Here is a 14044-nt window from a genome sequence, read left to right as displayed (position 1 = left end):
CACTGTAACCATTTTAGGGCAATAACAATGTAACGTGATATTTATCAGCTGTATGTTACTTCTGTTGAGGCTGCAGAAAACAGTCTTTGTTCTTTTAGTGAAATCCTAGAAAAATTTAGGACCCTTTGTTGAGGAAGTTCTCTGTTGAGCTTTAAGACATTTCTAATTTATCCCTAAATTTAGCTTATGGTCTTATGATCTTAGGAAATGAATGAGTTCTTTGTAGGACTTCTCCGCCATTTTAGTGTGGGCCTTTGATCTCCATTCAGTGCAATTTTCAGTTTTGAGAGCAATCTGTCTTCTGTCTAGCATGCACTTAGCTATTCTCTCTGAATGACCTTTACACAGGCAGGCACTTGTGTGGCCAGTACTTCAGACTCTACATCCCTTTTCTTCCTGATTCCTGATATGTGTACTGATGTTTTACTATTGGGTTATCAGCTCAGTTCAGTTCAGTCGTTCAGTCGTATCCAACTCTTTGTGACCCCGTGGATTGCAGCACGCCAGGCCTCCCTGTCCATCACCAACTCCTGGAGCCTACTTAAACTCACATCCATCACGTCAGTGATGCCATCCAACCATCTCATACTCTGTTGTCCCCTTCTCCCACCTTCAATCTTTCCCAGCATCAAGGTCTTTTCCAATGAGTCAGTTCTTCTCATCAGGTGGCCAAAGTATTGGAGTTTCAGCTTCAGCCTTTCCAGTGAATATTCAGGACTGATTTCCTTTAGGACAGATTGGTTGGATCTCCTTGCAGTCCAAGGGACTCTCAAGAGTCTTCTCCAACACCACAGTTCAAAAGCATCAATTCTTTGGTGCTCAGTTTTCTTTATAATCCAACTCTCACTAGATGACCTTTGTTGGTTATATACATGTGCTAATGTATTCAATCCACTGAAATGATCTCTTACAGCTCAACGGTGTTAATGCATGATCCTTTGGTTTCTCTCCTTCATTAAACAAATACTTACTGTTCTCCAGGAGATAAGTGGATTGCTAGGTGTTCATAGTAGAGATGGAGTAGTTAGAGCTAAAAGTGATATTAGCCTTAAAACTTATCATATGGGTCTGACACATTTGCCACTACTCCTTTCAAAAATAAAACTAATCAATTTCAAATATATACTTTAATTGGGGGCTTACCTGATGGCTCAGCAGTAAAGAATCCACCAGCCAATGCAGGAGATGTGGGTTCAGTCTCTGAGTCGGGAAGATCCCCTAGAGAAGGGAATGGCAACCCATTCCAGTATTCTTGCCTGGAGAATCCCATGGACAGAGGAGCCCGGTGGGCTACAGTCCATGGGGTCCTAAAGAGTTGGACACGACTGAGCAACTAAACAACAAGAACAGCATACTTTAATTACTTACGATTGGCCCTTGCCTTGAAAAGATACAGTAAAGATTATAAATATATAGATGCTCCTAAGTCTTATTCAGAAAACGAAGATCATGGCATCTGGTCCCATCACTTCATGGGAAATAGATGGGGAAACAGTGGAAACAGTGTCAGACTTTATTTGGGCTCCAAAATCACTGCAGATGGTGACTGCAGCCATGAAATTAAAAGACGCTTACTCCTTGGAAGGAAAGTTTGACCAACCTAGATAGTATATTGAAAAGCAGAGATATTACTTTGCCAACAAAGGTCCATCTAGTCAAGGCTATGGTATTTCCAGTGGTCATGTGCTGATGTGAGAGTTGGACTGTGAAGAAAGCTGAGTACCGAAGAATTTATGCTTTTGAACTGTGGTGTTGGAGAAGACTCTTGAGAGTCCCTTGGACTGCAGGGAGATCCAACCAGTCCATTCTAAAGGAGATCAGCCCTGGGATTCCTTTGGAAGGAATGATGCTAAAGCTGAAACTCTAGTACTTTGGCCACCTCATGCGAAGAGTTGACTCATTGGAATAGACTCTACTGCTGGGAGGGATTAGGGGCAGGAGGAGGAGGGGATGACCAAGGATGAGATGGCTGGATGGCATCACCGACTTGATGGACATGAGTCTGAGTGAACTCTGGGAATTGGTGATGGTCAGGGAGGCCTGGCGTGCTGTGGTTCATGGGGTCGAAAAGAGTCGGACATGACTGAGTGACTGAACTGAAGTCTTATTCTTTCTGCAGATGGTCACTATGATTTGGAAATTTTTTTCCAGATTTCTGAGAGTGACTTCTCATTTTATATTGTTTTACCAGTCCAATGATAAAATAATTGCCGAAATTTAGCAAGATCTTTTCAGGTCACTTATTTTATTTTTACCTTTTTTTAAAAAGTGGATACAATTTGGATACTGGTGCAATTATATATTTTTTGTATGTTATTTCTAAATAAATACTAGGTTATATACATGTGAAACCACTGTTGTAACAAACATAAAACAAAAAGATATTAAAGGTGAAACACTAATTTCAGAAACTGTCTTTTGAAATGCTAAGGATTTATGTGTAGTAAAAAGTGGTCTTGTGCTGAGTCCCTTTAGTCGTGTCCCACTCTTTGTGACTCCATGAACTGTAACCCTCCAGGCTCCTCTGTCCATGGGCTTCTCCAGGCAAGAATAGTGTAATGGGTTGCCATTCGCTTCTCCAGGGGATCTTCCCAACTCAAAGACTGAATCTGCGTCTCTTACATCTCCTTCATTGGCCGGCGGGTTCTTTACCACAAGCGCTGCTGGGAAGCCCTCCAAAAAGTAGTCTTGGTAGTGAGCAGACCACTGCATTTGAGTTTGGGCATGACTTCCCATTCAAGGTGGCAAGCTGAAGCCAGACTTTTACTTTCCACCTACCTCTGACTCTTATTGAAGTTGAAGTTAAAACTACAAACAGGGATACATTCATGGAAGCTATAAAACCTAGGAAGTGGGACATGGCTAAAACAGAGACTGTTTTTAAAAATGTACAGGAGGGCAAAGGCAGGTGCAGGCCTCTGGGGAACACAGAACCGTGTGGGCCGGCAGAGCAGGCTCTGAGAGCAGACTGCAGCCCATGCGGGGACCATTCTGCCACTGGGACCCTGTGACGACCACGAGCTGCTCTGGGGACAGAGAGAGAGCAGAACAGAAGGAGAAGGAGCTCGGTGATGGGTTAAAGGCCCTGAGCTGACGTCTGAGCCAACATATTCTCCCCAGTCCTGCCTGTGCAGCGGGGCGTCTGCCCACAAAAGCCAGGATCCACTCTCTAGACACTGAATGAGCTTCCTGGACGGGTTTGAGGAAGCCTTCCTACTAAGGACTTGTGGGGTGTCGGGAAGGGAGCTGACATTTGCCCATTTCATGTCCGTTCACTCACCCTGAAGACGGTCCTGCCTCCAGGAGAGACATGACAGCTGAAGGTGACAAGAGGAAAAAGCATTGCAGGGAAGGAGCAGAGTCCACCCCATGTGGATAAAACAGAATGAAACAACAAAATGGCATGAAGGCGGAAGTGGGGAAAGGAATTTATAATCCAAGCCATGCTAGAAGGGATTTCTCCAGTGTGGAAGAAAACCATGGTTAGATTGCAAGAGCCCTAGCAGGAGAAGCTGCAAAGAAGCCATGTGGAGATATAATTTCTTGAAATTTTAGAAAACAACCAGTCCAGGTTTGATGCATGAGACAGGGCGCTCAGGACCTGTGCACTGGGATGACCCTGAGGGATGGGATGGGGAGGGAGGTGGGAGGGAGGTTCAAGATGGGGAACACACGTACACCCATGGCTGATTCGTGTCAGTGTATGGCAAAAACCACCACAATATTGTAAAGTAATTAGTCTCCAATTAAATAAATTAATTTACAAAAAAAATTAAATAAAAAGTGATACATCAAATTCCAATTCAAAAAAAAAAAAAAGAAAACAACAAATATATGAAATATCCAAAGACATGTCACAAGGCATCCAAACCCACAGTGAAATGAGAAGGATATTAACGTCTGTGTCGTAGCCAAGATTTTAGCCCCTGTGGTCTTTCCTGATAAGCCCATGAATATGGCACATTACATGGCAGAAAGGACTTTTCACATGGCATTAAGGTGGCCAATCAGCTGACCTTAAACTAGAGAGACCGTCCTGGGTTATCTAGGCCCACCCAGCGTAATCACAGGATACAGAAGTGTCAGCCAGAAAGATGAAGCCGAAGGAGAGATCACAGAGATGGACAGCATGGGAAGGACTCAATCCACTGTTGTTAGATTTCAAGACGGAGAAAGGGGCTCGTGAGCCATGGACCCAGGAGGTGTCTGGATGCTCAAGAGTCTCCAGGCAGCAACCAGCAAGGTAGGACAGAGTTCAGCGTTACAGCCACTTGAAACTGAATTCTGCCAGCCTCCTGACGTAGTTTGGAGAATCATGGCCAACAACTTGATTTCAGCCTCATAAGATATTGTCACCAACATCATCCTGGGTTAAAATGGCATCCAGGTGTTAGCTCACAGCTCAATAGGTTGGAGCCTGGGCTGGTTCCAGGCTCCAACATATTGAGCTGTGAGGCTATATCTGGATGCCATTTTAAGCCACTCTGATGTCTGTGACAGCTTTTTATAGCAGCAATAAATGGAAAATTAATAGGGATTCCAGCACATAGAAGTGGAGTGCAGCTATAACAAATGCCTTTGCTGTTTAGTTGCTAAGTTGCATCTGATTCTCTGTGACCCCTTGGACTGTAGCACTCCAGACTTCCCTGTACTTTGCTATCTCCCAGAGTTTGCTCAAACTCATGTCCATCGAGTTGGTGATGCCATCCAACCATCTCATCCTCTGTTGCTCCCTTCTCCTCCTGCCCTCAGTCTTTCCCAGCATCAGGGTCTTTTCTAATGAGTTTATTCTTCACATCAGGTGGCCAAAGTATTGGAGCTTCAGCTTCAGCATCAATCCTTCCACTGAATATTCAGGGTTGATTTCCTTTAGGATTGACTAGAAATGCAGAGATGCATTTGGAACCAGGCAGTGGAATAAGTTAGAAAAATTCTGAGAAGCATGATAGAGAAAGCCCAGATTGCCTTCAAAAGGATGTTAGTAGGAATATGGTCATTCAAACCTGCCAGGGAGGCCTCAGAAGGGAATGAGGAAAGTGTTTATGGAAATTGGAAACATCTTCAGTGGTATCAAAAAGCTTAGCAGAGGGGACTTCTCTGGTTGTCCAGTGATTAAAAATCAGCCTTCCAAGGTAGAGGATACAGGTTCGATCCCTGGTCAGGGAAATAAGATCCCACATGCCACAGGGCAGCTACACACAGGAGCCGCGACTAGTGAAACCCTACACAGAAACTAAGGCCCAACGTGGCCAAAAATACATAAATGGATTTTAAAAGAAAGAAAGGTTAGCAAAATTGTATCTGCAGTTAGCTGGAAAGGCTAAGTGAGGATGTTGGCTCCATAGCTGAGATTTCCAAGCAAATGTTTAAGGTGTGACCTGGTTTTTTCTTGCTACTTATAACAAAATGCAAAAGGAGAGACATACAACAATCAGGAAACCAGGATTTGATGATTTGGGAAAATCTCAGTCTACCGAGATGGCAAAAGATTTAAAAGAAAAAAAAATTGCTCTTGGGAAATCATGCCCTAGAGAAAACAAAACAAAAATCCTGAGGTTGTGTCTGTACAACCATTCTACAACCTCGGGAAGTTTGGAAGGTCAGAGCATTAAGTTACACAAAAGGCTTTCGAAGCGATTAGGTGTGACTCAGATTCCCCTCAGCCCTTTGAGGAGCAGCCAAAAGTATAGGAGGGACTATCTAGGAAAGGCTTGTGGGGGAGCTTCTTGTCTAATGGGGTGAACCTTGTGACATGAAATCTCACAAAGTCAGTGAGAATTTTATATTAGCAGAAACATGGCCAGCTTGGACAGAAAGGGACGGAAAACAAGATGAAATGAAGAAAGGCTGTTGTTGTTTTTCATTAGCTCAGTCGTGTCCGACTCTTTGCAACCCCATGGACTGACTGCAACATGCCAAGCTTCCCTGTCCTTCACCATCTCCTGGAGTTTGCCCAAACTCATGTCCATTGAGTCAGTGATGTTATCTAAGCATCTCATCCTCTGTCACCTACTTCTCCTCCCGCCCCCAATCTTTCACAGCATCGGGATCTTTTCCAATGAGTTGGCCCTTCGCATCAGGTGGCCAAAGTATTGGTGTTTCAGCATTAGTCCTTCCAGTGAATTTTCAGGGTTGATTTCCTTTAAAGTTGATTGGTTTGATCTCCTTGCTGTCCAAGGGACTCTCAAAGGTCTTCTCCAACACCACAGTTCAAAAGCATCAATTCTTCAGTGCTCAGCCTTCTTTATGGTCCAACTCTTACATCCCATTCATACATGACTACTAGAAAACCCATAGTTTTGACTATGGAATAGCCTTGAATTTTTGTCATATTCTTCCCATTAACTGTACTTGGTTTGGTTTGGTTTTGTTGCCTGTATTAGCTCTTAGTAAGTTTCTTTTAAATGCACCTGAATAATCCCTGAGTAAGGTACATTTAAAACAATAGGCAATTATTATTAATAGTCATTGAGGGGAAGATACAAAATGTTAGTAATTTGATAATAAATAAGTTTCAAACATCTGATTATAGCCTCAAAAACGATGAGGGATTAGAAATTGAAGGAAGTAAAATTTTGACAACTTCCTCATCATTGATCCTGATAATCAGACAAATGTGTCCAAATGTGTGATTTTTTTAAATAAAAGGTAAGTTCTAGTAGAATTAATAATTGCACATATTTAACAAATTAGAAGATATGCGCGTAAATCCACACTGCAAATGATTAGATAAGCAACAAAGGAAATGGTCAAGAAACACTTTTAAATGTTTGCAAATGTTGTTACATGATGATTAAGGCAAGAACACGCACTACAGGTCTGACAGTGAGTGTAAGTGAATTGAACTGTCCTTTCAAATCACTGTGAAACTCTACAGTGTACAACACAGTACAGAGAAAAGTATTAAAAGATCAAGAATATAGTTGTTATAATTCATGTCAGATAGATATTGCAAAGAGAAGAGTTTGTAGCAAAATGTATCAGAACAACATTTCGTTAACTGAAAATTTGCCTTTGTCCTTTGTTCATCCCCTTACACATTTCTGCAATGAGATTATTGTTTGAAAAATTCCTTCATTTGGTAATGTGTCCTTATGGCTCCTTTGAATGAGGAGGAAGAGTCAGTTGCTCTAAGTTGGCTTTCCCAGGAAGTATCTGGGTCCAGGTGGTTGAGCAGGAGGAACTCGGAACCACACCTGTGAGGGAGTAAGAGAAGAAGGTTATTCAGCAGATAGAAAAAAAAAAAAAAAAAATCCGAGGCTGGCGTGGCTTTCACAGGTGCCCTGGTTGTTGGAGGTGGCTGCCCAGGGCCTGTGCTCGGGGAGTTTCCAGGGAGACCCCGAGACAGGCTTGATCCAGCTGCAGGCAGCAGTCCTGGCTGGAGGGGTGACCAGACACGGGGACAGAGCAGACGGCTGGAGGGAAGAGTGCAGCAGAGCTTTCCAGGCAGACCTGAGAGAAAGACACTGTTACCAGACAGAAATCCAAAAGGGCAGAAGACTGGATGGGGCGACAACCACCACGCCCTCGTAGAAGCCAGAAAGAAGTTCAGTGCCTGTTTGAAAGGATTTGCTGATGCCTGGGGAAACGAAAGCTAAAGCAGCAGAGAGGAAGCAAGGAGTCAACCAGATTTCTCCACAAGTCTCCACCCAGACACAGGAATGGACACCATGGAACACTTGGGAGGAGGGGACGACATAAGGGGACCTGGTGGAAGTGTGTTTATGAGGCGTCTTCGCAACCCATGCTCCCTCGGCAGAGAAAAATGCTGGCATATTCCCTTGTGGGAGGGGAACCCTATTTTTTGGAGATGGTTGGAAAAAACTGTTGGACCGGGTGACAGACATGAGCAGGACTTCCCATGTTAAAAAAAAAAAAAAAAGAGGCAAACAAAGAAGAGAAAAGCAACCCGGAGAAAACAGAACACACGCTGGGAGGAAATGAAACAGGACAAAGCAAAAGCACAGGAATAAGTTCAAGCGATACAAGCAACTGCGAAGCGAGAACAGCCACCTAGGAAAAATGCAGAGTGTATATAAAAGAGCTCTCGGAAATTACAGTGCCAGCATTTTTAAAAAGAGACAACCTCAATAAAATTATTATATGGTATTAGTCTCTCAGTCGTGTCCGACTCTTTGCAGCCTCACGGAATGTAGCCCGTCAGGCTCCTCTATCCGTGGGATTCTCCAGGCAAGAATACTGCAGTGGGTTGCCATTTCCTCGTCCAGGGGATCTTCCCGACCCAGGGATCGAAGCTAGGTTCCCTATGTCTCCTGCATTGGCAGGCGGATTCTTTACAACTGAGCCACGTGGGGAGAAGTTATGGGAGTAATGCTCAAATAAATCTGAAGGGTAAGAATTTCTAGCCTGGAATTCCACGATCAGCCAAATGATCAGTTAAATGTGAGATAAGCATTTTAGGCATACAGCTTCTCAGAAATTTACTCTAGAATTTGTCCTTATGAAAATACTAGATGCCTGGTCCACCAAAATGAGCTAAGAGGAATATGGAAAAAGAGAAAGGAGAGAGGCTGCCAGCACTGCCAAGAGGGAAGTTCATTGGAGTTTTCAGGCTGGAATCTGTGCATTAGGCATAAAAGCAACCAGTCTGGATGGTTAAAGACTGTAGGAGATAGTTTAGGGAAATAAAGCTGATAGGCAAGAGTTGGCAAAGTACGGGTATTGAATTAGTAAGTACGTAGAAAACTCTAAGATAATCGTTATCTCTAGGAAAAACTGGAATAAGAACAGAAAATGAAAGTTCATTGCACATCTGAGTTGAGACTTGTTTTTACAGCATCCTAATAAAGGAACATGGAGAAGGCAATGGCAACCCACTCTGGTACTCTTGCCTGGAAAATCCCATGGATGGAGGAGCCTGGTAGGCTGCAGTCCATGGGGTCGCTAGGAGTCAGACACGACTGAGTGACTTCACTTTCACTTTTCACTTTCATGCATTGGAGAAGGCAATGGCAACCCACTCCAGTGTTCTTGCCTGGAGAATCCCAGGGACGGGGGAGCCTGCTGGGCTGCCGTCTATGGGGTTGCACAGAGTCGGACACAACTGAATCGACTTAGCAGCAGCAGCAGCAATAAAGGAACATACGTATTAAACTTGCTACACCATGGAGGAATGGGGGTTACTTTTGCCTGGAGAAGGCTCAGAATGAATGTTTTATCCTCATGTGTCCTGGGTAGGGGGAGATCTATAGATAGTGATAAAAAAAAAAAAGAAAAATCAAGAAAAATATAAAGTAGGTTATTTCTAGAAATGGAGCTAGTACAGAAAGAAAGAAAAGAAGGGCAATATTTGCCTCTGAGGAGGAAGAATTTGAGATGGGAGGGTGGATGAACTTTTTAATAAAGTATCTTATAGAAGTATTTGATGACTAATATGAATGCGTAACTCTGAATAAAAATTCTTAACAAATGGAAAAGGGAAAGAGTATTAATTTTTTAGTCAAGAAGAGTACATGTACTGACCTGAATGAATTACCTTATTTTTTTCTGAAATGACTTCAGGTATAAATCAGCAAGCTGGTTCTGAGCAACTTGGGAAGAACTTGTTATTTGGATGACATTGTTAAAGCTATTCTGTATTCTGACTGTTAACATTCCAAAATGTTAATCTAAATGCCCTTTAGATTTCTATTGTTATAATCTTAACTATAAACTCTTCTTTGAAGAATATAATTTTGAAAAACATATACTTCAATAAATGACTAGTCTCAATGAGGTATCTTATTTGAAAACAGAAAATATCATACAATAAAAATGTCGGAGCTGCAGACCTCATTAATTCAGTTTTTTTTTCCATATTCTACCTAGGCGAAGGTGAAGTTTACCTTTGAATGCCTAAGAAGAAATGACTATTGTAAGCATCATTATAAGGATACCTTGGTCATTTGTTTAAGTAATGAAGGTTGCATTGTATAATATATTATTTAATAGACTCTTTTACTGAGTAAATATATATTGAGTTTATTCATGTAACAAATCTCATTAAGTATCTATTTTATTCAGACATTCTGCAACATATTGGGAATGTGAGGCTGATACTGTATAGTTTTTGCTCGTACAGTGACACATAAGGAAATTGACATGAAAATGAGCAATTGTGATTAAAAGAAAAAATGTAATTGCTCTATTGAAAGAGAAATTAAAGTTATAAATTGATGGAGAAAATTCCAGAAAGAAGCTTGGGCCGTGTGGTACAGATTTGGGTGAAAGTGTTACATGTTCTGAGAACTGCCAGTAGTTCAGGATGTCTGGAGCCCTGAGCAGTGAGTCTGAAAGAGAAGACAGGAGACTAGATTTCATGAATTAAGTAGAGTCAGAGAGACATTATTGTGCATGTTAGTCGCTTAGTCGTGTCCAATGCTTTTTGACCACATGGACTGTAGCCCTCCAGGCTCCTCTGTCCATGAGATTCTCCAGGCAAGAACACTGGAGTGGGTAGCCATTCCCTTCACCAGGGGGATCTTTCCGACCTAGGGATGGAACCCAGGTCTCCTGCTTTGGCAGGTGGATTCTTTACTATCTGAGCCACCAGGGAAGCCTGAAACATTAAGAATAGTGATTACAATTCAGAGTAGCCAGATTTTTTCAAGTTATTTCTCTGTGCTGTGTCGTGAGTCAAGCACTTTACATACATAATCATATTCAATCCTTACAGCTAATCCATCATCATTTTTAAGGTTTTCAGGCTTAAGAGTAACAATAAAATTGATGTAGAAACACCATACTCTCGTGATAAAATGTTTTAGTCAAGTAGAAAAAAAAAAAAAAAAGATACAAAATGGCTTAAGTAACCTCATAAAAATGTTATATATGATGTAACAAGAAATGAGATTGGAGAGGTTATAGAAAGCCAGTTGTTTTATTTTTTCACCCCTGAAAAGTTTCCAAAATATCCATCTGTCAATTTAAAAGTAAGAACAGTGTGTATTTTTAGAGGAAGAAGGGGAAAGATAAAAGCAATTGAGATTCTGTGACTAGGGAAGGAAAAAAAAAAGAGAGAAAATAAGACAGTGGGAGTCGAGTTACACCCACAATTACTGAAAAGCAGTGTTGGAGAATTGGAAAGGGAGAAGCATGGGGCAGAGGTCCAGGCAGAAGACAAAAAAGGCTTCAGTTTAAGCAGTCATCAATACGATAAGAGCAAATGGAAGAATAAGAGACGTATTTGGAAAAGGGTCACCTACTTGGTGTGTAGATGGTTAAGCCCATTAAGGGAGATGTGAACCATGGTGAGGTTCCGGAAAGGAAGTGATTATTGACATGGTCCCTGTAGCTCTGGTATTACAATTGGGTGGTTGTTTCCTAAATGAAATATCCTAAATATTCTAAAGTATAACTAGGTGGTGTCACTTTACGCATTGCACTAATTAATCACAGTCCTATTAAAGAAAAAAATAATGGTGGCTGAATGTCTTTGGTGGCACCACATGGATCCAGAACGTGGGATTCTGATTTGGATGTAATGAAATCTTTCATCCCCGAATATCCATCACAAGCCAGAACTCTCAGGGGGTGACCACCAAGAGTCCAAAAAAAGAACAGCGAGGAAGCTGAAAGTGCTGGTTTGGGAGCACGATGGGCCTCTGACCCAGACCGTAGTGCCGCGACTTTCCTCTACACTCGCTCTGACGGTGCGGTGGATCAGACATTAAGGTCATCCACTGCCCTCCGCTCTGAGCACCTTTCTGCCCACCTTCCCCTCCGGCTAACCCTGCGCTCTCTTCATCCCCCACCCAGGGCTCTACGAAACCTTTCTAACCAATGATGAACCAGAATGCTGTGACGTCAGGAGAGAAGCAAAACCCAAGAGCCCCTCCAAGGGGGCAGGGGACAGAGGCGGCGCCTGCCCCCGGACGTCGCTCTCGGCCTCGTCGGCGCCCAGGCTCGGCCCCAGCAGACTTAGACTGTGCGTTCTCGTGCTGATGCTTCTCCACACGGTCCTCACGGCCTCGGTGGCGCACAACGCCACGGCCCTGGGCGTCGGGGGCGTCCACACGCTGGACGAACGCTCCGCCAGCGAGGAGTAGGGACTCCGCACCCTGGAGCATCCTCGCAGCCCCGGCCACCCGCCCGCGCACATCCCCGCCTGGGTACCGGACCTGTGCGTGCATCCCTTGGCGCAGGGCCTGGATGGCCTGAATCCAAACCAGGAGACACACACATACATACACCACACACCACACACACACACACACACACACGCACAGCTTTTTACGGACTAAAAGGCTGGAAAGTGACTTCGATTTCTCACACCATTTTATACACTGTGTTTTAATGTTTGGAGGTTTTCTTTGCTTTCCTTTGGACTTGAGTTTATCTGTTTTGTTTTTGCACTTGTTAATACAGGCTTTATTTTGGGGGATGGTTTCTCAGAGGTAAACTAAGTCTTTTCACTGTCTCTCTCTCTCTATATATATATATATTTCTAGTCATTGTGTGTGTTCATCAGATAGTTCTGTCTCATGTCCTGTCTGTTTCTATTAGCGGAATGACAGCTATGACCTTGCGGTATAGCCAAAAAAACAAACAAAAAACAAAAAAAAACTACAACACACACACAAACACACAAAAAAATCATAAAAAAGAAAAAAAAGACAAAAAAAAAAGAAAACAAGAAAAAATAAATAAAATAAAAAGCTCCCTAACTCTCCCTCCTGCCTAAGGAACCCACGTCCCCGACCCTGCCCGCCCGGGGACTCCCTCCCCAGCAGATGCCATCCGCTTGCTTCAGTCCTTGTCGCCGCCATGGTGGGCACAGCGCCTGCTCCGCTGGGCCTCTGAGCCGCTGTTGCAGAAAGGGGGGCCCCCTTCTATCTGAACAAACAAGTGCTCTCCTTAACAGGTGGCATCAAACAGTTAACACATCTTTATGTTACCTTGAACTCCGTTGGGTTCATCCCAAGGGCCCCAGGCCTTCCTCGCTGGTCAGGTGGCTGGAGGCAGCCGCCCAGGGTAGGGGGTGTGAGCAGGTGGGGACCTCCCCGCCCCCGCCACGAAAGCCTGCAGGCGGCTGGGCTTTCATTAGAATTTCAGTTCTGTTGCAGGAATACTCGAGCATGTGCCGCCCATGGTCAGGGGGACAGGAATCCAAGGACTCAAATCTAGACTTCTTTTTCCTCCTTTTCTGTTGCGGGGGAGTTGGCAGATATGCGTAGACACCACTGCATACAGAATCTAGACCATTTCACCCCAGTATTCCCCTACACAGGGTTTTTAATTCCTCCAGGTATAAAGTGTATCCAATTCAGCATTATGGAAAAGACCTTCTTTTCAAAAAATAGGGTAGCCATCTTCATTCAAGTGCAGAATCGTTGTCTCCCTCACATGCTCCAGGTAGTTGAAGACGAGAGGAGAACTCGGATTGCTCTGTTTGTATTTTTCCTTTTTGTGGGAACATTTCACCCGCTGAGTGTCTATGAATTTGCTTTCTTAAAAACAAACAAACAAACAAGGCTTTTATGAGTTTACTGTAGAATCAGTGAAAGGAAGAGTTAATAAGGGCTGTTTTTAAAACAAAACAAATAATTTTAAAAAAATAACCACTTCACATTCCTTACTATTCTCTAACTACACTCGGGAACTGCGATTCAGGGATGACTGCTGTACAGCTGGGAGACGAAGGTAAACCATGGAACAGGTCCTGTTAGCGAACAAAATTTAGTTCTTAACTTTCTAGCTATGAAATTCCCCCAGGCATTTGTTTTCGTTGAAACAAAACTTTAATCTCTGCATCATACCTAACTCTGCGACACGCGTTACAGTATGCATATTTTGTTTTGAATAAAAAAAAAACAAAAACCTGTTTTGTTCCAGTCTGTTAAGAATATTCAAAATAATAAAGGTATTGCTTAATAAAATTGCTAGAATTGTTTAGCAGTACATGCACAAATATTTTACTAGATTCTTTGTTTTAATAGTGTTTTGTTGAGACTGAAAATCCTAAAAAGGTCTGCGCAAATACAACAACAACAAAAAAACCCACCCAAAATGCAAAATTCTCCAGTTTTCGTTCCTTTTTTGAAAA

The 14044-nt window shown here is 42.9% G+C and overlaps 1 protein-coding gene across 2 annotated transcripts in view; it reads left to right on the top strand.

Moving 5' to 3' along the window:
• The window catches only part of NALF1 (NALCN channel auxiliary factor 1), a 610520-nt gene extending 596611 nt beyond the window's left edge, over positions 1–13909 (top strand). Inside the window, exons 3-4 of one of the 2 annotated variants that reach the window (XM_070800466.1) lie at positions 9829–9874; positions 11758–11868. In XM_070800466.1, the coding sequence (XP_070656567.1) occupies positions 9829–9851 (23 nt within the window). In that variant the 3' untranslated portion in view covers positions 9852–9874; positions 11758–11868. Of the gene's footprint in view, positions 1–9828; positions 9875–11757 lie in introns of both variants that reach the window. The other variant, XM_019971696.2, reaches the window with a different exon arrangement.
• The last annotated feature ends 135 nt before the right edge of the window (positions 13910–14044 follow it).

The sequence above is a fragment of the Bos indicus genome, chromosome 12, assembly GCF_029378745.1.
Source record: "Bos indicus isolate NIAB-ARS_2022 breed Sahiwal x Tharparkar chromosome 12, NIAB-ARS_B.indTharparkar_mat_pri_1.0, whole genome shotgun sequence".
Taxonomy (NCBI): domain Eukaryota; kingdom Metazoa; phylum Chordata; class Mammalia; order Artiodactyla; family Bovidae; genus Bos; species Bos indicus.
Note: the sequence above shows the minus strand (reverse complement) of the source record. Positions and strands in the feature narration are given on the sequence as shown.